The 23,775-nt window shown below is 51.7% G+C and overlaps 1 protein-coding gene across 1 annotated transcript; it reads right to left on the bottom strand.

The window, feature by feature from the left end:
* Positions 1 to 2,271: 2,271 nt before the first annotated feature.
* Positions 2,272 to 14,282, bottom strand: LOC119395042 (uncharacterized). The gene is made up of 2 exons (XM_037662335.2): positions 12,805 to 14,282; positions 2,272 to 2,435 (listed from the first exon to the last, which is right to left on the bottom strand). Exons 1-2 carry the CDS (start codon positions 14,237 to 14,239, stop codon positions 2,272 to 2,274), a joined length of 1,599 nt encoding a protein of 532 aa, XP_037518263.2. The 5' UTR covers positions 14,240 to 14,282.
* Positions 14,283 to 23,775: the final 9,493 nt, after the last annotated feature.

The following is a 23,775-nucleotide window of genomic DNA, read 5'->3' as shown; positions in this document are numbered from 1 at the left end:
TACCCCACTACAGTTCATGCCGCATTACCTTGGTGATTGCTTTGAGTTGGTGTTCAGACAGCGTACTTCTCAACGTGTACAAAGTGGCCACGTGTTATTCTGTTAAGACACAGGGTCTGTAATGTGTTTTGCACATTCAGTTGGCCCGGAAACATCAATTTCGCACAGTCTGGCGAGTGTTGGGGAGCTATTTTTCGATATGGATGGATGCTATGAGCGAGGCTGTGGCTAAAGCCGCCACCTCACAGTGTGTTAAGGAGTTGACGAAATTGAACTTGTATTGAAAACGGGGCGAATGGGACAGTCGTAGCAACGGCGCGTTTTTTTTTTTTCGAGCCTGGTGCAGCAGATGTCACCACCCCGTTATAAAGGGGACGCTCGTAGCATCACCCATCCTTCCACCGAACAGCACTGCGAGAGGAAAAAGTGAAAGATAAAAGGCGCGTTCATGTTGCCTCCGTAATGTATTTGGCAGTAGCTCAATGGGCTAAACGACTTCCAGCCATCGTCGCGGACCGAGAGGTAATGGGTTTGACTCCCGTCAACAGAACTTTTTCTTGCAGCTTTTTTTTTTCTTTGCCATGTGATGGCATTCATTTTGCTGACGTGCTTCCGTGACGGAAATACATCATGAAAGTCTTGGTGGACCCCGGCATAAAACACTTTCGTGTTAAAACAGAAGGGGGAAATCACTCCTCCTTTTCCCTGGGCGAATACATGTGGAACACGCCCTGCAGTCTATATTCTTCCTTCCTGCTCGTGCTCCATCGCTAACGGTGATACTAAATATCACTCACAGTGATAGAACGCCTTCAAAGAAAGAAATAAGGACGGCAGGAATGACAGAGATAGTTTAATGCTTTCGTAAAACGTATTAGCCTAGTGTATGGATTATAATCGCTCATAAATTTGTTTCTGATTTATAATTTAACCTGTCTACGCGCGATGAACCTGACACTAAAATATTTTTCAGGATGTGTTCCAGTGGCGCGGTGGTAGACGAAGTTTTCAATGTATGTATTGAGGGGCAGTTAGAGAAGCGCACGGTCTCGAAGGATTCTACAACCATTCACGCACTCGAAACGAGTAAACTACGTTAAATGTAATAGTTACTGTCGTTAATGGTCATCCATGTCTAATTATTTCTCCAGGATGACTTACGGCTTCTGGCGCTGCTATTCATGCCATACCAAGGAGCTGTAGACTCGTGAGTACCTACAGCAAAGAAGTTCAAACTAACATAGGGTTATATAATGTGCGGCATTGTGCCTTGTCTATTTCCGTGCTTTTCTTTCGTCCTAGTAGTTCTTGTTGCCGGACTTGCCGTGTATCCTCACCAATTCGGCCATTTTTGGCTTCTCGTACACCTAACTGCATGGCGCCAACCGTTCGCACACCACACTTCCCGCGCGAGCAATGATCGCTACAAAGCGACTAAAGTCCGGTTGTTCTAGGCGGACCTTGAGAACTGGACGACGGGACGAGGGGTAACAAAAAAAAACTCAATAACCTCCTAAGATATAGAAGGGTTCCTTCCGAAACCAATTGGGCGCGAGAAGGACGAGAAGGAGGAGGCCACCCGGTGGACGTTGGCCCTCCCAAATGTCTTCATCGCGGGAGTCGATCCTCTGGGAGGCCTCCCTGTCGAAGATTGCGGAAGCGGGGCGCCCCGCACGAAGCGCCACCCCAAGTGTTTACACACGCACGCCGTCCAAATGCGCACTACAAACGCAGATGGCATGTACATACAAAGGCTCGGCGGCAGGTAGTTATGCCCACGTTTCTCTCTGCAGTCGTGTATAGTAGTAGTAGGCGCTTGCCATCACCGCAGCGCCGTCGGGAAGGCATAAAGAAAAGGCAATTACCGGGACAGACAGAGAAGACAGTGCCAAAGGAAGGCAGCAGCCCTTGGTGAGCGCCCGACCATTAAGGGAGCGCGCGCCGGCTCTCCTAGGGCGGCGGCAACAGCCGGCCGCGAGGGTGAAGCAGCACAGAGAAGGAAGACGAGCTAAGGGGAACATTAAGTGTAATTTGGCCGAAGCGACGCAACAGCTTTGCCCCCAGGAGGGGGAGACGACGACGACGCCGAGGCGGTTGTGAGTGTTCACCAGCCGCGGCAGTTATGGCCCGCGGACGGCGCGAAGAGCCGAGGCGCGACTGGATTGAGACATTCGCCGCCGCCGCTGCTAAAAGATGGCGAGCGTGTGTGGTCTCTGTGTGCCGGCCAAAACGATCAAGGGAGGGGAGAGCGCCCTCGGTGCGGGTTATAAGCTAGCCATACACTGGAACAACCTGCTGCTGCTGCTGGCTCGGCTGACCACGGGGGCATCGTGCACGAGCGACATCGCCGCCGGGGCAACGCGCCCGATCAGCCGTGCTCGCCTCGGCCACGTCGCTCGAGCGCACGACTCGTTGGCCGGCACCACTGGCACGAACTTAAGACGGTAGGCCGATAGTCACCGGTGCTACAGACTTGGGACCACCTCCGGCCTTGCACTTGACCACTTCTCCCTTTCATATCCTCTCTTTCGATGCCAGGTTTTTCTAGGCTTGTATTTACTTGTACTGCTTGCCCCCTTCAGTACATCTTGCCCTTCCAGGATGTCGGTTTGTGTCCACGGTAACGTTCTATTGGTACCCGTGCCAAATGACGCAATCCGCTCATCACCAGGCAATGATTGCTGCCTTATTTAAACTGCACAGCTTTATAATATATCCGCAGAATAGTGGCGTGTTGTGCTCAAAATGACGTTAGCGCGTGAAAAAGGTAGAAGGAACGGAAACATTAGTGTCAAATGAATGAGATTTGAGTCCGGTGTCTTTTTAGTGGGCCTGGGCACATACTGCGGACGCACATCGGCGCCTTACGACTCGTTGGATCACTGTCTGGCGCCGATGTAGTGGTCAGCTGTGCCTTTTAAAGAATTTGGCTTCCTGCGAGATGTACGTCTCATAATATGAGTTTCGTGGTTTAATTGAGAGAGAGCATACGTGCGAGCTAGTCTAGCGAACGTTCTCTGTGAGGTATCCAGCACGACCTGTTTTTCATACAAATTGTACATGACAGGAAGGCCAAAATGCAACGATAGTTGTTGCCTTGGTTGTAGCTGCCTGATAGTGATTATTCCGCAAAAGGGAAAACAAAGACAGACCACACGATGCATTCGTATTCAACGTCCGTCCACGTACGTGAAATGTTCATGCAAATAGATGACGTCTGCATTACCGTAGAAGGATATGAGGTTCGGTCCCTGCCGGCGGCAAGTTATCTTTTCGTTCACTTTACTTTCTTCACATTTATATTCTAAATACTACAGATAACACCACCTGTACTTTCCTTGGTGTTATTTTCTGTTAGTTCTCATTAATATCGCAGACGGACATGGCGTTTTGGGCAGGTGCTTTGTTTCATTTTTGTACTTTCCGCCTTTGTGCAGTGATCAGAGCGATGGTCCACTCTCGTTGTCAATGGGAGCAACCTGCCATGAGCAGCGGATGAATACATACAGCACAGAGTTGAGAATAAGGAATCGTACAAAGTACCCGCAGTACCGGCCTGCTGTCTTTCCGAGTTATACGATAGCGTACTATTGTATGCATACGTGTCATTTCAAATAGGTTGTGACAAAACTATATAGCGTCAACTTAACGTTTTTGGAGCGTAGTGACAGAGCTTAGTTACGTACATTCTTTATTTGAGAATTTTAGGCCATCCTTTCATACTCCATGCCGCTCATGTTTTTAGGGGCTGCGGGAGAAGTATACAATTGGAACTTGATTTAACCAAGTCATCAGCATGCTCGAACTATTTGGACAAATCGGAAAGCTCGTAAAAGCGAGAAATGAATTTTTCTGTCCTTCGAAATCTAAAATTAGTCACACGACGCTCTTGCGTTTACCGAAGGTGACTGGAAGGAGAAAGCAATCTTCTTCTTTTCCTCCCTCTTTTTGACCTGAGTCCACTGTTTTCATCACAGTGACGCCATCATGACGTCACAAATTCTGGCAAGCTGTGACGTGATTAATGGCATCTTTTTATATTGAGGCCATGTGTCTTTTAGTACGCCGACTGCACACATACATATTCACTTGATTATAACGTGACTTTTGAGCAGCTTTCTAATTTTAATATTTTTTGTCAGCACTCGTGTTTACGGCTGCGACAAGGTGTCGCGATGTATCGTCAGGTCTTGTGAAAGTCTGGCGAAGTACTGTCAGGCCTCGCCAAATTTCTAAAATTTCTTGACTGATGAAACATATAGGGCTTTCGCCTTAAAATTCTTGCCTAGCGACACCCAAAAGCTACGGCGGCATTATATTACCCGCTACCCCACCCCTGCGTGCGTAAAAAGCCCTATAGCGCCACCTGTGTATACATGCGGTCCCCCAAGTCACCCGGACATGGAGGCTGCCATGCCATATCCAGGCGATGCAGGCCAGGTAGACTGTTACATGAGGTTATGCAAAACTGTCGATATGCATAGAAGGGGAGAACGAATGCAGTTATCGTGCCAGCAGGCAGAACAAGAAAATTGCGAGGAGACAATCAGCGCGATATGTCCATGAAATAACGAAAGTAAGCACCGCGTTGTTCCTGCGAGAGTATTTACAGGGACAATAAACCACGACCGCCCCTAGTGCCACCTTAAACGTAAGAACTGTATCGACCATTCAGTCCGTTCCGTGCATAAGTACACCGTACAGCCTGATCAAAATAAATGTGGTGTCGTGAATGTGGCGGTTAGTTTTAACGCGATACGATAGTCTTAGAGCACAAGCTCGAAGGACAATCAGGAAGAACTTCGTTATGTAGGGTTTGGTGCCAAGTAAGTTTGTCTAATACGGGTTGGTGACAACATTGAACGCTACGAGTACCTGCTGCGGAATGGAAATTTTTTCGTGTGATCGGGCACTTTGTAAAATAGGGTTTCGTTATATCGAATTTTAACTGTACGTGGGCAACGCTGGTAGCGACGCCTCATGCTGCAGAACCTAACCAGAGAAATGCATTGTTAATATTGCAGTGACTTACAGGCTTTGTCTGGCTGAAGCGTTGACACTTAGACAATCGTTAATTCACCGTCTCGTTATTGTGTCTTGAAGAGAACACTGACGCTGCTGAATATTTTCGCAAAATGTAGTGCTGTAGGAAAAGATGCCACAAGATGTAGCTGCAAGCTCTGCCACCGCCTTCAATGGCTCCGGTATCTTGTAAAAATGCAAACGCTAAGAAAAAAACGGGCAGACTAAGGTTGTCTATAATTTCTGCACATATTATCGTTATAATATTTGTCAAGGGAACGTAAGTTGGGAACAGAACGCGCCAATGCTTCGTAGCTCCGCGCACAGAATTCCTGAGCGTCCGTGATTCGCTGAACAACAGGTGTTACAGCGTTGAGGGGAAAGAGTGATAGGCCAGCCAGCATCTTGCCGAAGGGCGCACTCAGCTGCCTGAATGATTGAATACCCGAGATTTTTTTGATCAAGGCGGAGTTCCCTCTGCCTGGTAAGTGGCCAAGGAAAGAGCGAGAGTTATGATGGAAAGGCGTGGGGCGGAGACAGCACCGCCTTCACGGGGTTTGGTCAATCCACACGAACACGGCTCTGGAATTCCTGATCGCAACACCGATACTCATGAAGAAGTTTGGAGAAAAGTTTTAATTTAGAGCCACCTGAGCAAGTGAAAGGAGGTTGTGTTGACATACCACAAAACAATATGTTGGACGAGTTGGTTTCTAGCCTCCATATTTACAACGCGAGACGACACCACAGAGAAGAAGGCACACACAGCACTCAATGTGTCTTGTGTGCCTTCTTCTCTGTGGTGACGTCTCACGCTTTAAGTTAAGAAGTGATGAAATGCAAAATATTTTCTAAAAGGGTAGAATTATAATGCACACTTTTGCAGCTAGTACGGAATCTGCGGAATCGGTTTGAGACATATGCCTCGCTCAATCACGTAGTGATTAAAACAGCAAGTAACGATTTAATCACCCTTGTAATCAGTGAGAAATTACCCATTAGACACAATAGCATCATGGAGGTAAGTAAGGGCACTGCAAGTTAATGGCACCCAGATAAAATTTGCAGATTTTAATTTTTCGAAATTAAAAAAAAAATCCTAGAATTCGCAAGCGCGTATAAGCTAAATTGTGTGTTCCAGTCATATCTCCTCAAAATTGTTGTTGCTCACTTGAGACTAGGTGTTGTATTTATTTGTTCAGTAGTTGAAATAGGACACTCACATCAGTTACCTGGTAACTAAACTATCACAATCATTTGGTCTCGGTCACAGGCACCATGATATTGTACCGCACCACGCAATATTACCGATTTACTTCGTATTGTTTCATTCGTACCTAAATTATTTCAGCCTCCGACGACCCTTGAAACCACTAAAAATACATGTTTAGGAAGAATTCTTTCCCTTTTATTGTAGGAAAAATCTCGACATCATATCAGACAAAGGAAGCTCGTTAAGAATACAGAATGCCTAAAGTGTTCAAGCAATGTTTGAGGAGCCATTCGCAAGGAGCAACGTGCGAGTGATTTGGTTGTGACCATCAACTGTTATTTCACGGATTGAGAAGGCTTTAACTAAACGACGGGCTACGTACTCGACGGCTAAGACAAGTTTCAATGTGCATGCCTATTTCAACAGCCACTTCCTTGCTATGATAATACTAGTGCAATACGTGATGCGCCCGGAACATACTTCAAATATTTAGCCTATACTAGAAGTTTTTTGGTATTATTATTATGGCTACGGTGAGTAAAAAGATTACGTTTACAAATCGTCTACAATAACTTCTGGGGCTGAAAAGATGGTGGTCATTAGATTGCGAACTTCAAGAGCGTTGTCTTCTTAAAGGTAGACAAAATAGCGCTCATCAGCCCGTTACAATAAATATAACTTCAGCGGCAGCTGTTTTCCAAAAATCTGAATTTGCGAGTGATAAGTGTCGTCATTGAGCCTGTGGTAGCCTCGATGCTCACCGGAGCCGAAGACTACCGCGGGTTCAGGCTTAGCGAGCCACAGGGCCGCGTCTACCGTCGCCTGCTTACGTTTTGCGCACCGCTCCGCACGCGCTCAGCTAGCAAAGGCGTTGAGCGCCGCGCAGCATAAACACAGTGTTCGAGCTAACACACACACACAAACACTTTATTTGCCTTCTGCGGCACCCCAACACACACACTGTACACGTCCGCTCCCGGGGCACGGGGAAGCAAAGGGCCTCCCGCGCGGACGATACACCAAGGGGTTCCGCGAAGCACGTCGCAGCTCGCAATGGCGAGCTTTGACACGCCGCTCGGGAAAAGGTCCCTCGCGGCTATGCTGCGCACTCTCGCGATGACCACTGGGCCTGGTCGCGGGAGTTAGGGCAATCTCCGTACGCGTGGGCCTCCGGCAAGTGCGACTCGGCGTGGTACGACCGCGCGCGAGCACTAGGCACCGCTCTTTGGCTTCACGTACGAACCGGAGCTAACACTGAGGTAAACACGCCTGCAAGGATGCCGAGGCACCCAGGCAGGCTACAGTCCAGCGATTCCCAAAGGGGACGTTGGACCGGAAGGAAATACGTGCTTACCCAGCGGCGTCCGAGGAGAGAGAGAGTTCGTCCCGCGCGTGCACGCGCGTCAGTCGCCGAATTTCGCGGCTCTCAGACCGCGCGCAGCGCCACCACGAGTGTCGGCGCGTAGCGCAAGATGGCGCCACTCGCCGTCGCGGAAGAACGGGAGAGGGAAAAGGATTCGAAATGCCCGCGCAGTGGCTTCGGGCGCGCCTCGGATCCCCACATCCTCCTCTCCTTAAATCACCCTATACCGGTCGGCAAAGGCAGCCGGTCGTCGCCCATGCATGCAAAGGCGTTATGCAATGAGCAACAGCTAACCTCAGCCCAGGCCCACAACTGCTGCTAATTACTCTACAAATAAAAAAGGAAAAAAAATAATAACACAATACACTGGAAATACACTATACTATACAATATGATGCTACGGAAGGGGGTAAAAGAAATTAAGGCGAGTGTTCGTGATGCTCACACGGGAGAGCGTCCACGGCGCGGAGGGGAGGCGGTGCGTAATGTTGCTGGCCAGAGTGCGAGGCAAGAGGCCTGTTTGATGTCCGCATGCCCGGAACGGGCTCACCTTCGTCTCGTCGATCTAGTCGACGACAGACCCGCGAGTCCGACGAACGCCGCTTCGGTGGTGGTTCGGAGGTCCCGAATTCCAGGCTGGATGACCAAAGACCGCGCTGGGACGGCCGGTCCTTCTGCTGTAATCCTGCAAGGCGTCCCGGCGTCGGCAGAGAGCCGGGCGCAGCTACCATGTCAGCTAGCCTCGCGCAGCAGCCGTGAGGCAGACGGCAGCTAGGCTTCTCGACGACGGCCGAGACAAGGACACAGCCGGGCGGTCCGCCTGACGTCAGCGGGTTCCCGAACACCTCCTGGGTCCACGGCGATAGGGTGAAGGTGGTTTCCTATGGTGTCGTCCCCACGCCGCACACTTCCAGGGCACGCACAGACCCACCACGCACGTACACACACACGCACACACAGCTCCGAAGACGGGCTTCTCCCGACGCGCCACGCGATGGAAGGCGCGTAGCGTCCTTCGTACCTCTCCCCCCGCATAAGCACCAGTATTCACGACCCCTTCCGCAGGCGAAAGAAAAAAAAACACTGCGAAAAGCAAACAAAACAAAATGACACTCCATATGCGAACAAAAAGTACGAGAAACACGTCAAGTATAAACATGAACACTCAAACACAGAAAGATAGCAGCAAACTGGGCGGGCCCCACTTCTTTGCGAGCACAGGCCGTAAAGAAGTTAGGCAACTGAGGCTAGATAGTAATGTGAGGGCCTTCGGTTGCGGAAATGAGTCCGCCGTCCGGCGCGAAATCACTAAGGTGACCGCTTCCTCAGGTTATACCGGTGCGTGGTCCGAATGCGGTCCGCCGTCCCGGGTGTGCCCCGTCGCTTGCGCGCAGTGCCACTGGGCGCTGGCGCGAGCTCGTCAGACCTCGATGCAAAGGCTTTCAGGTCTGCGATGTGGGCACGGCTGAGTTTTCCCGAAAGGAGATCTTTCAGCAAGTACGCGAGCGGAGTCCAAGCTTTCTCCACTCGGTACGGACCAAGCCACTTAGGAGCGAGCGAGGCTGAGAACCCCTTGCTCGCGTCGCTAAGAGCGTGGTTGCGCTTCAGGACAAGATCACCTACCTTAAATGAAAGATGGCGATGTTTCCGGTCATACTGGGCCTTCTGCGCAGCCCTGGCCGCTGCCAAACTCTGCCTTGCTCTACGGAGAGCTCGACAAAGCCTGTCCCGAAGCTTTGATGCGTAAGCAGAACAGTCTGCTGGTGCTTCCTCGTCTCCGAGCTGGCACTGCATGACACTGGTCACCGGATTTGCCAACTCCCTTCCGAAGTTGAGGAAAGCGGGAGAGAAACCAGTAGAGCGACTCTCGGAGGTTCGGAGTGCGAACGCGAGCTCACTCAAATGGTCTGCCCAGTCCTTTTGACTTTCGGCAAAGGCCGCCAACATCGGTTTGAGCGTACGATTGGTTCGCTCCGTCAAATTGGACTGGGGATGGTAGGGAGAAGTGGTGCAGTGATTAATTCCTAGGGAACGGCACGTATCACCAAACACCCGAGCGGTGAAATACGACGCATTGTCAGTAATTAGTCTTTCCGGAAAGCCGAACCGACAAAACACTTCCTGCAGCCTCTCAAGCACCGCTCGCGCTGTCACCTTCCGAAGCGGAAACAATTCCACCCACTTCGAAAAATGATCCACGACTACCATCAGATGTATGAACCCCTGCTTGCTTCTGGGGAACGGCCCCATTAGATCGCAGGTGGCTACTTGCCATGGACGCTCACTGACAATCGGTTTCATCAGGCCGGGCGGCTTGCCACCCCTTGATTTCACCGCTTGACAGACATGGCAGGAACGGCAATAGCGGAAAATGTCACGCTTCATGCCAAGCCAGGTCACAGTCTTGCTCAGTTTTGCAAAAACTTTGGAGCCACTCAGGTGACCGGCCATGGGTTCGTCGTGAGAGGATCGCAATAGTGCGGCTCTCAGACTTTTGGGCATAACCACCTTAAACGGGTCCACGGACTCCTCATCGGTGGCTATGTATTTCAGCAGGAGCCCGTCATGGTCCAGCAAGTATGTATCCGCGGGGGACCCAGCGACACACGCCGGTTCCCGTCCCCCTGCGCCCGCCGCACTACCAGCAGCGTCACGGCGCTCCGTCTCCCTGAGACCGTCGCTCAACTCGCGACAAAACGAATCATCTTGCTGGGCCTTCAGTAGCTCTTGTCTGCTGAAAGCGATTCCCATTCTCCCAAAGGGGAGCCTGGTATCGTTCCCACTCAGGACTGCAGCCATCGCTTCCGCCTGCGTCGGCGTCATGGGTTCGCTTACGAGTAGCTCACCCTCTCGCCCGCTTCGCGGAGCATTGCTTGCCTGGCCCGCGGAAAGGGTTTGCTCGTCGGCGCACTCACCCTTCTCTCCGCTCGGCGGCTCGGCCGCCGTTTCGCCCCCGACGCTTGCTTGCGCAAAGGCACCGCTAGCGGTTGTCGCACCAGAATCCAGGCTCCCGGTAGACACTGGGGCACGGGATAGCGCGTCAGCTACCACGTTAGTGCTCCCCTTCCGATACTGCACTGAAAAGTCATAATGCTGTATTAGGAGAGCCCAGCGCGCCAGCCTGCCCGCAGGCTCACGGAGCCGCATCAGCCAGCTTAGCGCGCTGTGATCTGTTTGCACCACGAACTTCGTCCCATCCAGGTAGACGTCAAACTTACGCAGTGCAAACACGATGGCGAGACACTCCCTCTCAGTCACGGAATAATTCTTCTCCGCGGGTATCAGCGAGCGGCTGGCAAAGGCCAGCGGCTGCAACACGCCATCGTATTCCTGTAGGAGAACTGCTCCTAATCCCAGATCACTCGCGTCAGTCTGGACAACAAACGGTCTGGTCAGGTCGGGGAGCTTGAGCTGCGCTGTCTCCGCAATGGCGCTAGACAGACGGCAAAACGCCTCTTGCTGCTCAGGTCCCCATCGCCACTCAGCGGACTTACCCAAGAGCTTGGTCAAGGGCGCCTGCACTCGGGCACAGGACGGAATGAACGACCGGTAAAAGTTGGCCATTCCAAGAAAGCGGCGCAGGCAGCGTATGTCCTTGGGCGTGGGGAAATCGAGGATTGCTCGATGTTTCTCCCGGTCTGGCTCAATGGAGCCTTCGCCCAGCGTAAACCCAAGTAACTGAACTCGAGTCTGCGCTAATTGGGCTTTCGCGGGATTTAACGTCATCCCGGCAGCCCTCACCCTCCCGAGCACATTGGCAACATGGGCCAAGTGCTCTTCGAAGGTTCGTGAATAAATCACGATGTCGTCGAGGTAGCACATGCAGTATGACCACTTTGCTTCCCCGAGGACGCGGTCCATGAGTCTCTGAAAAGTCGCAGGAGCATTACAAAGACCAAAGGGCATACGAGTGAACTCAAACAACCCTCTGTGGGAGGTGAACGCGGTCTTGCACCGGTCACGCTCATCCATCCGGACCTGTAGGTAACCTTTGGAGGCATCTAACGTGGTGAAGTACCGCGCAGTGCCGAGGTTTCCTACGATGGAGCTAATCGTGGGGAGCGGATAGGCATCCTTACGAGTCACTCCGTTCAGACGGCGGTAGTCTACGCACAGGCGATGACTGCCATCTTTCTTAGGCACCAACACAATTGGAGACGCCCAGGCGCTGGACGAACGGCGAACAATGCCAGCTGAAAGCATATCGTCCAGCAAGCCGTCAATAACCTGCCTCTTGGCCAGGCTGACGGGCCTGGGGTTACACTTCAAAGGAAGTGCGTCGCCAGTTTCGATCGCGTGGCTCACCAACTCAGTACAGCCCGGCTGATCGGTGAAGAGCTCGTCGTACTCGCGTAATAGTGCCGAGAAACGAGCCTTCTGTGTATCATCCAAATGAGTCGCACAGGCGGTCAAAGGATGCGGAGCCTCTGCGTGTCGTGCCACTCGATCCCGATGGGGATTTTGAGCCGACGAGCGCATAGCGCAGGGGCCTGCCCCCGAACTTTGCACGCGACACGGTTCCGACGCCTCTACTGCACAGGCAGTTGTATACGCCGGCGGGCTGATGAACGGCTTGAGCTGGGAAAAAGGTCCGTCGCGATAGCCGCCATTCGCAATGTCCACAACGATACCGGTTTTTAGGAGAAAGTCCCGACCGAGAATCACAGGAACACTGAGCCCTGGGAGATGAACGAAACGCGTGCGTCTCATTCGATCTCCCCATCTGACAGTCAACCTTGCGGCGCCAGCCGACTGGGCCACGCCTTTCGCGAGGGTGAATGTCGTTCGGCTGTCCCGCAAGCGCACCGAGTGCTTCCGCAAGTGGGACAAAACCTGTTCGCCAAACAACGAAGCGCTTGCGCCCGTGTCCAGCAACGCCGAAAATTCGCGGCCGGCAATAATGACCGAAATAAACGGCGCGTGCGCACCAGCAAGACTGCTTGCCCGGTACGCGGAGGGAAGAAGCAAGGGTTCGGCCGCTCGTGCCTTCACGAACGACCCGCGCCCCCGTTTCCCTGCCTCACAGGAGGCCTAGATACGGGACACTCCCTCGCTATGTGCCCTCGCTCGCGGCAGCGGAAGCAACGCATTCCGTCCCGGGAAAGGGAAGATGCGCCGTCGCGGCCCCTCTCCCGAGGAGGAGCAGCCTCTAGCGGCAGGGGTCGGTTCGCCTGTTGATCAAAGGATCTGTTATGACGAGCGTCACCCTCAGCGATGCGTTGGGGCGGATTGCGTCCCTGTTCGCGCGTGTCGAGTTGCGGTGCAGCACAGGCTGCGCGCCTCCCGTACGTGTAGGGATCTAACGCGCGATCGCTCAGCTCCCAACTGTGCCCGCTTCTAGCGGGAGCCGCAAAGGCAGCTCCGGGGGGCTGTTGCCGTTGGGGAAAGGGCACGGCTCCTCCCCACGCGCAGCGCGGTTCAAGGGCCACGCTGGCTGGCGGTGGCGGGCGATAGGCGCGCGCGGCGAGAATGTCGCCTTGAATGCGCTTCGCCTCGGCGGCCAATTCCTCTAAATCTCGGAAGCGGCTGCCGCGCAGGTACGCCGAAAAGGTCGGATGCGCCTGCCTAATCACCCGTTCGACGCGTTCCTCGTTCGAAGCTCTGGGCTCAGCGATAGAGAAAAGGTCTTCCATCGCGCGTACGTACTCCTGAAGCGACTCATCAGGAGCTTGCGTGCGGAGCTCGAGCTCGCGCCGCATCCTACTCTCGTAGTCAGCGGGTAAGAATTCGCGCAGGAAGGCCGCGCGGAACTCATCGAGGGTTGCTGCTCGGTGGCCTGAAAGCCGATACCACCTAGCCGCCGTGTCAGTCAGTGCAGCTGGGACGACGCGTCCGAGCACCTCCTGATCGTCCAGACCCGTGGCTCTCTGGTAACGTGTGAGGGAGTCCAGGTAATCTCTTGCACTTTGCAGATCACCGTACCCGCTGTAGGTCGGAACGGCCAACATGACAGCGGGATGAGTGCGTTTCGGCACAGCCGAAAGCGTTTGGACTGCCCCTGTGAGCGCCTGTATCATTTGGGCGGCATTTTGCAGCAGCGTCTGTGCACCTGCTTCAAAGGAAGCTGTCGGTGCGTTAACGGCGCGTTCGAGCGGTGGGGAACTGTCTCCGAGCTCGATAAGCGGCGCGGTTTCAAAAGGGATACCGGCCGGCGTCGCGCCACTCTCGGGGAGCGCCTGTCGTTGTTCACAGCCGCCGCTTGGGGCAGCCTCTCGTGAAATGGCTAAGCCGCTTGCGGCTAGCGGTACAGACGCGCGCTCGAAGTGAGCTTGGCTGCTTGCTTGCATAGCAACCAGCGGGCAAAAGTCGGTGACGGCTGAGGCCGCGTTTCCGACCTGCGCTCCGTAAGCTCCGTTGGGAGCCGATTGGGAGCGATGTGACATGGAACTGCCGTGCATTCCAAAGGGAGCAGTAGCGGTCCACTTTGCCCGTGTGCACTGTTCGGGTTGGGCAATGGCCCCGTTCCCACAACACGCTACATCTCCACTGGGAGCTGGTACATAGCGCCTCGCGTCATCCCCACTGGGGGTTGTGACAGGGGAGGGTGCTGGATTCTGCCCGAAGGGGGCACTGGCCCTGTTCTCGAGCAAAGCGGTATCTGCTAAAAACGACAGCGGACAAAACTCACGCCTAGCAGACATAACGCGGGTAACACGGCGAGCCTGATACGCAAAGGCGTGCTGACTCGACTAAGTCTAATCAAAGGCTTAATGAGCCTTTGATACCGCGTTGGGCGCCAGTGTGGTACCCTCGCTGCTCACCGGAGCCGAAGACTACCGCGGGTTCAGGCTTAGCGAGCCACAGGGCCGCGTCTACCGTCGCCTGCTTACGTTTAGCGCACCGCTCCGCACGCGCTCAACTAGCAAAGGCGTTGAGCGCCGCGCAGCATAAACACAGTGTTCGAGCTAACATACACACACAAACACTTTATTTGCCTTCTGCGGCACCCCAACACACACTGTACACGTCCGCTCCCGGGGCACGGGGAAGCAAAGGGCCTCCCGCGCGGACGATACACCAACTGGGGTTCCGCGAAGCACGTCGCAGCTCGCAATGGCGAGCTTTGACACGCCGCTCAGGAAAAGGTCCTTCGCGGCTATGCTGCGCACTCTCACGGTGACCACTGGGTCTGGCCGCGAGAGTTAGGGCAATCTCCGTACGCGTGGGCCTCCGGCAAGTGCGACTCGGCGTGGTACGACCGCGCGCGAGCACTAGGCACCGCTCTTTGGCTTCACGTACGAACCGGAGCTAACACTGAGGTAAACACGCCTGCAAGGATGCCGAGGCACCCAGGCAGGCTACAGTCCAGCGATTCCCAAAGGGGACGTTGGACCGGAAGGAAATACGTGCTTACCCAGCGGCGTCCGAGGAGAGAGAGAGTTCGTCCCGCGCGTGCACGCGCGTCAGTCGCCGAATTTCGCGGCTCTCAGACCGCGCGCAGCGCCACCACGAGTGTCGGCGCGTAGCGCAAGATGGCGCCACTCGCCGTCGCGGAAGAACGGGAGAGGGAAAAGGATTCGAAATGCCCGCGCAGTGGCTTCGGGCGCGCCTCGGATCCCCACAAGCCTATTTGTTAGATTCTGATATTTCAAAACTATTTCATCTAAAATGGATTGATTATGCATTCAGTCACTCTGATACTGCTCACCAAGTGGGCAGAAATAGCACAGATGCATAAGCAGGGATTCGGAATGCGAAGCCGGAGCTGCCCAGTGAGGCATATGATCTTAATCTTATCAAACGTTAGTTGATTTTGTAGCGATCATGATTAGCTTAAGGCAGATAAGTATGGTGTTCAAAAACCTCATGCGTGTGCAGACCTGTTGATGAGTGATGCTGCTTTTGCTCTCTGCACTGCTCACTGCCGTTTTTTCTTGAAGAATTCGCTGTTGCTGCAGGCTACATTTGTAATTTTTCCAGCTAAAGAGAAACAACAGTGAAACATTTTAAAAAATGACGTGCGCGTTTCTAGCTGGGATTAGAGTTGGAAGCTGAGGGCGCCCGCATACGCGTCTAAGCCCCGGAAACGTGCAAATCATTTTTCACTCATAGCCGACAGCTGAGGAATGATTCCGTCGGCTTCCGGCGCGGCCATACTGTCAGAATTGCTATTTTTTCTGCACTGGGTCTTCCCCGAGGCTTCCGCAAACGTCGTTAGAGCTATGAAATGAGGTCTTTCATAAAAGCACCCGTCGAATTAACGCTGAGCTGAGCACAGGCCCCTGTAATGACCATGGCAGGCGGGCATGCGTATGGCACTCCGTAATGCACACATTTGTCATTGCTGCTGTACTTCTATAAACTGAGTGCGACAAGCGGTGAGAGAGAGTGAGATTTATTTTTAGGAAAGAAAGGTGGGAGCTCGGCCGGCAGACTACGCCCTTCTTTGATGCGACTTCCATCTTTTACAGCGAAAGCTCTTATGAGATCACACAACAACGGCCGTTTTTGGCGCCGTAGTTGTCCGCCGCCGCCGCGCCGGTGTCCGTAACCTATATCGCGCAAAATGCGCGATATAGGTTACGGACACCATAAGCACCATAAGCACTAGACCAGCGCGCGCACTGGTCTAGTGCTTATGGCGCTTGACTGCTGACCCGAAGTTCGCGAGATTGAATGCCGATCGCGTCCGCCGCATTTTCGGTAAAGGCGAAAAAGCTGCATGTCAGTGTAATTATATTTCGGTGCAAGTTAAACAACCCAGGTGGTCCAAGTTTCCGCCGGCCTTCCAATACGGCGTCTCTCTTAATCATATCGTAGTTTTTCAATGTAAAACCCCAATAATAATAATAATAATAATAATAATAATAATAATAATAATAATAATAATAATAATAATAATAATAATAATAATAAACTGTGGTATAACGTACCAAAACCACGATATGATTATGAGGGACGGCGTAGCAGGGGACTCCGGAAATTTCGACCACCTGGGGTTCTTTATCGTGCACCTCTGTTCGTTCCGCGTTCGTTCTGGCGGTGTTACATCACAAAAGTGGGCGGTCCGCAGCTCTCTTCCGCTGAGAGGAAGAGGACAGCCAATCGTCAAGCGGTGAGCGGCGAGCTTTCCGGAAGTAGACGCGCATCGTTTGTCCTCGGCAAGGGGACCGTATATTTCAAAACGAAGTGTTTCTCGCCTTCTAATAAATACAGTTGTTATACGAAAAGATATTGTTTTTCTTTTCAAGCTCAAACAGTTTCTGAAACAGCAATAGGTTTAAGCGCTGATATTTATTGGTGGTAGTTTTTCTAACGTGCTCGCTATGTGAAGTCGCGCACGCGAAAAAAAAAGAGAAAAGTAGCGGTTGGCGCAGTTTTTCAAGATGTCGTCCCACAGGAATGGCTTGGCTCCCGGGTGTCGAATCGTCAAAAGGAGCTTCTGCTGGCTTTTATAAAAGAGCACCCACAGATAGCTACGCCGTCGTTCACGAGTGAGGACCGGGACGACACGTGGCAGTAGCTGGTAGCGCTTTTGAACTAAGAATTCCCTGCGCCTAAGACCACAGCCCAGTGGGAGGCCCGTTCATTTTGTTCGCACTGTTCGTTTCGAGAACAGAAAGCGACGCCGCACTCGCTCATGTCTTCAAACGCATCTCGCACCTCCAACCGCAAGAGAAGCACACGTCGCAAGCGCCATTTTCTCAAAATCAGCTGTTGCGGCAGCCGCAACCGCCGCATCATGCCGTGCGAAGCCGTTTGTTTGCTCGAGAGAACGCGTGCGAACGGTCTCGTGCTCCGTTCGTTTGTAGCAGACGACATGCTCGTTATGACGCGGTATGACATCACCAAAAAATGAAAGATCAAGCGAAAAGAAAAATGGCTACGCCCCTCAGAGACGTGGTTTTTTCCGGCTTCGGCCAATCGCGTACGCCGCCAGAATGGGTACAGAACGAACGGCGCAGAACAGAGAACTCCGATCCCCCCACTCGTTATGCCGCGATATGACGTCACCAAAAAAGAAAAGATCAAGCAAAAAAAAAAAAAAAGAAATGGCGACACCCCCCGGCCCCGAGTGGCATATCCCGCTTCAGCCAATCAGCGCGCTTGTTCTTCCCCAGGACAATGAACAAGCGGAACGAACAGATCTCCGATCCCCCCCCCCCCCCCCCCCCCCCAAGGATTCCATTTGATTAGGATACATGGGTTTGGGAAGGTACCCGTTGCAGCTTTCGCCAGATTACTTCTTCCTTCATTTTGCGAGATTTATGGGGGGTGGGGGGGGGGGGAAGGAGGGTTCTCCTGCCTATACCGTAGTGTTTTAGAATTTCTCTGTATGCGGTTAATCCTTGCTTGTTGGGCAGGGAGTAGTCTGCCTGCGTGGGGGCCTGCGTGTGAGTCCTCGGGTGACCTGGCTGGCGATCTCGTTCACCGTGAGTTCACTATGGGCGGGTGCCCACATTACTCTAATCAGGTCGTTGGGAACATTCTCCTTGCCTGCATGCAGAATTTCGCCGGCTTCTTTGGACACCTTACCAGTGTCATAAGCTTTGATTGCAGTTTTAGAATGGGTAATGATGATTCTGGTCGACGGGTTTGTGATTGCCAAGGCATTCGCTGCCATCTGTGTCTCTTATGGTGAAGAGTTTCTCACGCTACAGCTCGAGATTAGCTCGCATTTATCACTCACTGCTACTGCAGCGTAGTACGCGTCTGGGTACTCTGCCGCATCGGTGTACACTACCCCTTGTATTTGGACGAGGGAACTTTGGAGTCGTTGGACTGCTTATCCTGCGTTCATCATTGTGTATGGGGTGCATGTTTCTTGGGATGGGGGTATTCTTAACCTGTTGGCAATTTCTTTGTGGATGGCGGTTATCCCCTCTCGCGATTCTGGGTTCTGGTAGCCCAGTTTCCTAAGGATAGATATGCCCGCTTTGCTGCCAGTGAGCCAAGAAAAGAGAAGATGACGATGTCATCGAGCTGTGCCAGGCTTTCGGAACTTGACAGCGACGAATCGCGCGACTATTTGAGCGCGCAAGGTTCTCCTTTTGCTTTTTGACCCGCCAGCGAGTGACGCAGGGTAGGATATTAAAGTCACAATCGCAGGGTGGCCTGCATTCAAGCACGTGATTCAGCAATTAGCTGTGAATGTCTAAATTAACTCCAGAAAAGAACAACACTAAATGACCTGCAGTCGTATCGTTTGGCATATACCGGAGCATCGACGAGAACATATGTTGACAATATTTTTGAGATCAGTGAACGTCAAAAAGTCGCCGGAGTTCGCTTTAAAGCCGTCGCTTTAGATTCAAAATAAATTTATAATGAAATTATGGCAAAGTGAGCAGTCGACGAGGACGGAAAGTATATAGAGACTGAGCACGCGAGATAAAATGGCAACCAAAAGAATTTTTTGTTGACCTACTCACCCCCCCTTCCTCCATCGTAACATCGCTGAAACCCTAAATTGGGGTTTTAGCGAGGTTATGCACATATAAAATGGGTGCTTCGATGCAATCAAACATTTAAAAACCCCACATCGGGCTTTTTTAGAGTGACGCGTGCTGTGATGTTTTCGCTAAGCATTTTGGTTCATGTCAATGGTGTTTGTCTACGCTGATGCAATCTCAGTGGCGTTTACAAAGCCCTTATGAAAATTAAAAAAAAATAATGCTATATATCTCAATGGCCTTTAAACGATGGACGTTATGATTCCTATCAGAAAGGTTACCACAAAACTATACCTTTTAGTTTTAGTTTTATGACTCTCTCACGATGTTTGCATGCCGTTCCCATTAAAAATTATCACGAACGTTATGACGCTTAATTGCAATCACTTAGGGGAAACTTACTAAGCAAACAATAAAAGGCTAAAGTAAAATGCAGTGTACAATTCTAGAAAGAGTCCTTTGTAAAATTTCGCTAGGATGAGCTCGGGAAGGCTGGTACAGATAAGCCCCTCCCCAAACAGTAGTACCAGTCGTCGTAAATATCTTTCCAATATGTGAATAGACATTGCAGTGACCATACACTCAGCAGCTCCGTCGATGTTAGCACAACTATTAATACAGCACGTGCTGAGCCTGGCGCCGTCTATATAGCTGGTTAAGAAAGGCTGACGTCATGTTCTCAAGCTTATCTGGAAACCGCTTTAATATAGAACCATTTAGGCGAGCCTAACCGTGCCACATATGAAAGATAGGCAATAAAAGAGAAATGCAAGGTAGTTCTGGTTCCGCATTTCGCAACGGGGGCGTGCTAAATATGAACATAAAAGATTAAGGCAGCTTCGCATTAGTGGTGCCAAGCCTGAAGGAAGTGCGGAGCTGGGAAGCCTGCTTTGTTTCTCTTCAGTTTTCTCTTTCTTTCCTCCTCTCTTTCTTCTTCTCTTATCCAGTTTTTGTGTGTTTTTTCTCTTTAATTCTATTTATTTCTATTTTTCGTCATATTTTATCACTTATTTCTCTCTTTCTATTTCTCGCTTGCTTCCTCTTTTTCAAATTTGCAGTTTTGTCTGCGATGGAAGAACAAGACGAACTCTCTTTGGATCGAGTGCGCGCTCAATATGGTCACAGTTGGCTATGCTATATGTGGTTTTGGCTGAGTCAATATCACCATCAAGGCGCTCAAAGAACAATAGGAAGAAGACGTCTCTGACGCGAGCGTGCGCTCAGAAGGCTATAGTTTGCCTGCGTTACGCCAAGCCACGACGACAGCATACCGTCACAGCCAGGGTCGTAGCCAGGGGGGGGGGGGCTTATGGGGCTTCAGCCCCCCCCCCCCCCCGAAGTTTTTCGTGCTCTCATACACCACCAACCAGGGGTGTCACCCGGGGGGTGGGATTTATTGGGCTTGAAATTTTCATTTATTGGGCCCCCCTTGAAATCTTTTTTTTTCGTTGTATGATACACCGCCGTTCGAAATAACCACCTTCACCGAAAACCACCCAGGATGTCGTCTAAAATTATTTTTTTTTCGAGCACGACAATGCCATGGACAATTGAAAGATTCTGGAAGATGGCTTTTCTGCAAGATTTTTTTCAACCATGCAGTTTGTGAAACAGGGCATCATTCTTTTTTTCTTTTTTTAACAATAAAAAGAAAATTGACTCTGGTCAGATTATTCCCATTTTTACTTTACTTTCATGCAGCCGGCGTCTGCCATTGTGTTCTTCCTAACCTAGAAGGTCTACTAGGCGACGCACGTTTAAGTACATTAATTTTTTGAAGACTAACGTCCCCGGGTCTAACAGTTACTCTCGATGCAGTTACTTACATCATACAAAACATCAACTGCTAACTTCTCCTTGGATTCCTCCACCAGGCTACATGTTTAAGTCTATGAACGATTTGAAGCAGAAAAAAAGGTTTCAGGTGGCTTGGCTGTACAGGTACCGATGGCTTAGCTACTCAGCGCTTCAAGAGGGTGCTGCCGAGTAAGTGTCCTCTTTAGCAGAAGTGAGGTTGGCAAGGGCCAACATGCGCGCACTGGGGCCCTCGTATCCAAGCCATTCCAAAAGTGGAAGCACGCCCTCGAAGTCTTCGGTGCACATGAAGCCACTAAATATCACACTGACGCTCAGCAGGTAGCCGATAATTTTCTTCAAAATGTGTGCCAGTGTTGTTTATCAGCTGGATTGGACCATGGCAGGCAAATTCAAATAGGAGAGAACCGAAGGAAGTTACATCCTATTGTTGAGACAGTTCTCTTTTGCGTACGGGAAGGTCTGGCTCTCCGTGGCCATAAAGGCAGTGGTCCCATGGATTCAAGCACAGCCTCCTCTACAAATACAGGCAAATTCAGAGCGCTGCTTCGCATGCGAGCGGATTGTGGCTACACAGATCTAAAAAAAGCATTTGGAAAGTTGCCCAAATAATGCCTCGTATTTAAGTCCAGGTGTACAAAACCAGATTATAGAAATCTCTGCTGCAATCATCAAGGAAAGTCTAGTCGCAAAAGTAAACGTTGCAGGCTGCTTCTCTGTACTTGCTGATGAAACGACGAATATTGCTGATATCGAGCAGCTAGCTGTTTGTGCAAGGTACCTTAATAAAGATGCGAACGAAATCGAAGAAGTGTTCATAGGCTTTGTGCCAATTCACGAACAAAGTGGCCGGGCCCTCGCCGACACCATCATAAGGTTCCTTATAGACATGGGAATTAACATCCAGCATCTCCGTGGTCAAGGCTACGATGGTGCAAGCTCGATGGCCGGCAGAACGAGTGGTGTTCAAGCTGCTGTTCGTGAGAAATATCCAGCCGCACTCTACACTCACTGCGCCAGTCACTCCCTTAATCTAGTTCCGCATGTGTGCGGCATGCTCCATAACAGACATCCGAAACTGTTTTGGGACTCTAAAGGCAACTTCAGTCTTTTTCCGTAAATCTTCTAGGTGCTCACACGTTTTGCGAAGAATGATAAGTTTGAGCTGCCGCGAGTCTACGAGGCAGCGCCTTTTTGGACTATGTGAAACGCGCTGGGTCGAGAAGCACGATGCAGTGCTTTCATTTGTGAGCTCTTTGAGCCGTTGATCGCAGCACTAGAGGAGATTAAGTTTAACGGAAATGGCAAAAGTCCAGTGCAGGCAAACAGTCTATTGTTGGCACTCTTGTCTCCAGCGTTCCTTGTAAGCCTGCATGTGGCGGAGCACGCGCTATAGCACTGACTTTGCCACTGTCAAAGAAGCTGCAGACGAGGAGTATCGACATGAGCGCTGCCATTGACGACATAGAAGCGGTACAGCAGACAATTAAAAACGACCGCAAGAACGCGTGTGCTTCTTCCTCAAAAATATTTGCACAAGTGCAGGCATTGGCCGAAAAACTGATTGTGGAGGTCACCAGCCGTCGAGCCGGTATCCGGAAGCAAAACCTTGGGAGCAATGCATTCGAAAGCGCGGAAGAATATTTTCGCAGAACCATGTTCATTCCGTTCATGGACCACGTACTAGCCCAGTTATGCGTTCGAAAAGCACAGGGCGTTCCTAAAGGATTTTTCAGTAATTGGACCATCCGCAATACCACTAATGCAAGATGATCGGGAGAAAGGAGCCGGAAATCTCACCGTTTTTGCGCATGACGTCGAAACGAGGGCTGCTTTGGGAGGACTGCGACTATGGTGGACAAAGTGGGCGAACAAAGCAGCAAACCAGTGCCCCACAACAGGAACCGATGCCATATATCTCAATGCGACAGCAGGTTCTATCCGAATGTGTGCAAGCTACTCCGGATTCTAGTTAGAGGTGTGCACGGGCTCCGGGTAGTCCGAAAGCCCGAGCCCGACCTGGCCCGCGGGCCGGGCTCGGGCGGGCCGAGGTATTTTCACCTCGGGCCCGGGCCGGGCTCGGACTACTTGGAGTTTTATCGGGCCGGGCTCGGGCCCGGCGCAAAGCCCGACTCAAGCCCGAAATATAGAGAATGAGCAGGAATTGTTTCCGAGCACGCATAGTGCGCCTTTTCCGCGACCGCCCTTTACCGCTTTTCCTTTCCATTCGCTACTTTAAACAAAAGGGGAGCAGGCAAAGCACTGCCTCTGTTGCACTCAAACAGAGAAGTAACACCACCTGAGCTAGTGACGGCGCCACGCGACTGTTCCGCGTTAGATTTAAGGCCAAATCCCATATGAGTGAAAATGCACGCGACAGCGACGAGCGACCCGACGTAGATCGCCTTCGCGCAAGCTGACGCTTGCATGGGCATACCCCATACACGTGACGGCTTTGGCGAGCGAACTCCATTGTTGCTGGAATGAGGCCGTCTACTTGTATAGCAAAAGTGCCGCGAACTGCCTCTATTAGAGACTGTTCGCGGCACGACGAACAGTCTCTATTAGAGGCTGTTCGTCGTGTGTCGTTTGATCATATTTGATATGCTCTATAAAATGCCAAAGCTGGGGCGGGCCGGGCCGGGCCCGGGATTGTGTTTTCGTACGTCGGGCCGGGCCGGGCGGGCTCGCAGCCCTTTGCCGTCGGGCTCGGGCGGGCCTTCGACAAAGTCAGCGGGCCCGGGCCGGGCTCGGGCTCGGAAATACGGCCCGTGCACAGCTATAATTCTAGTCACCCTTCCAGTGATCACTGCCAGCGCAGAGGACGTTTTCAAGCATGAAGTTACTTAACTACTTACGCTCCACAATGTCTGAGGAACGCATGGTTGGCCTGGCACTTCTGTACACCAAAAGAAATGTCGGCATCAGCGTGTCGGAAGTCACTGACCGCTTCGCTAAGCTTCCTCGCC

Source organism: Rhipicephalus sanguineus, chromosome 5, assembly GCF_013339695.2.
Source record: "Rhipicephalus sanguineus isolate Rsan-2018 chromosome 5, BIME_Rsan_1.4, whole genome shotgun sequence".
Classification (NCBI taxonomy): domain Eukaryota; kingdom Metazoa; phylum Arthropoda; class Arachnida; order Ixodida; family Ixodidae; genus Rhipicephalus; species Rhipicephalus sanguineus.
Note: the sequence above shows the minus strand (reverse complement) of the source record. Positions and strands in the feature narration are given on the sequence as shown.

Excerpts from the sequence above, each read along its gene's own strand:
- LOC119395042 (XM_037662335.2), bottom strand. The coding sequence starts at position 14,239 with ATGTCTGCTAGGCGTGAGTTTTGTCCGCTGTCGTTTTTAGCAGATACC. Across the intron at positions 2,436-12,804 it reads GCCCCAACGCATCGCTGAGG|TTCGTGCCAGTGGTGCCGGC; the intron begins GTGACGCTCGTC and ends TACCGTCTTAAG.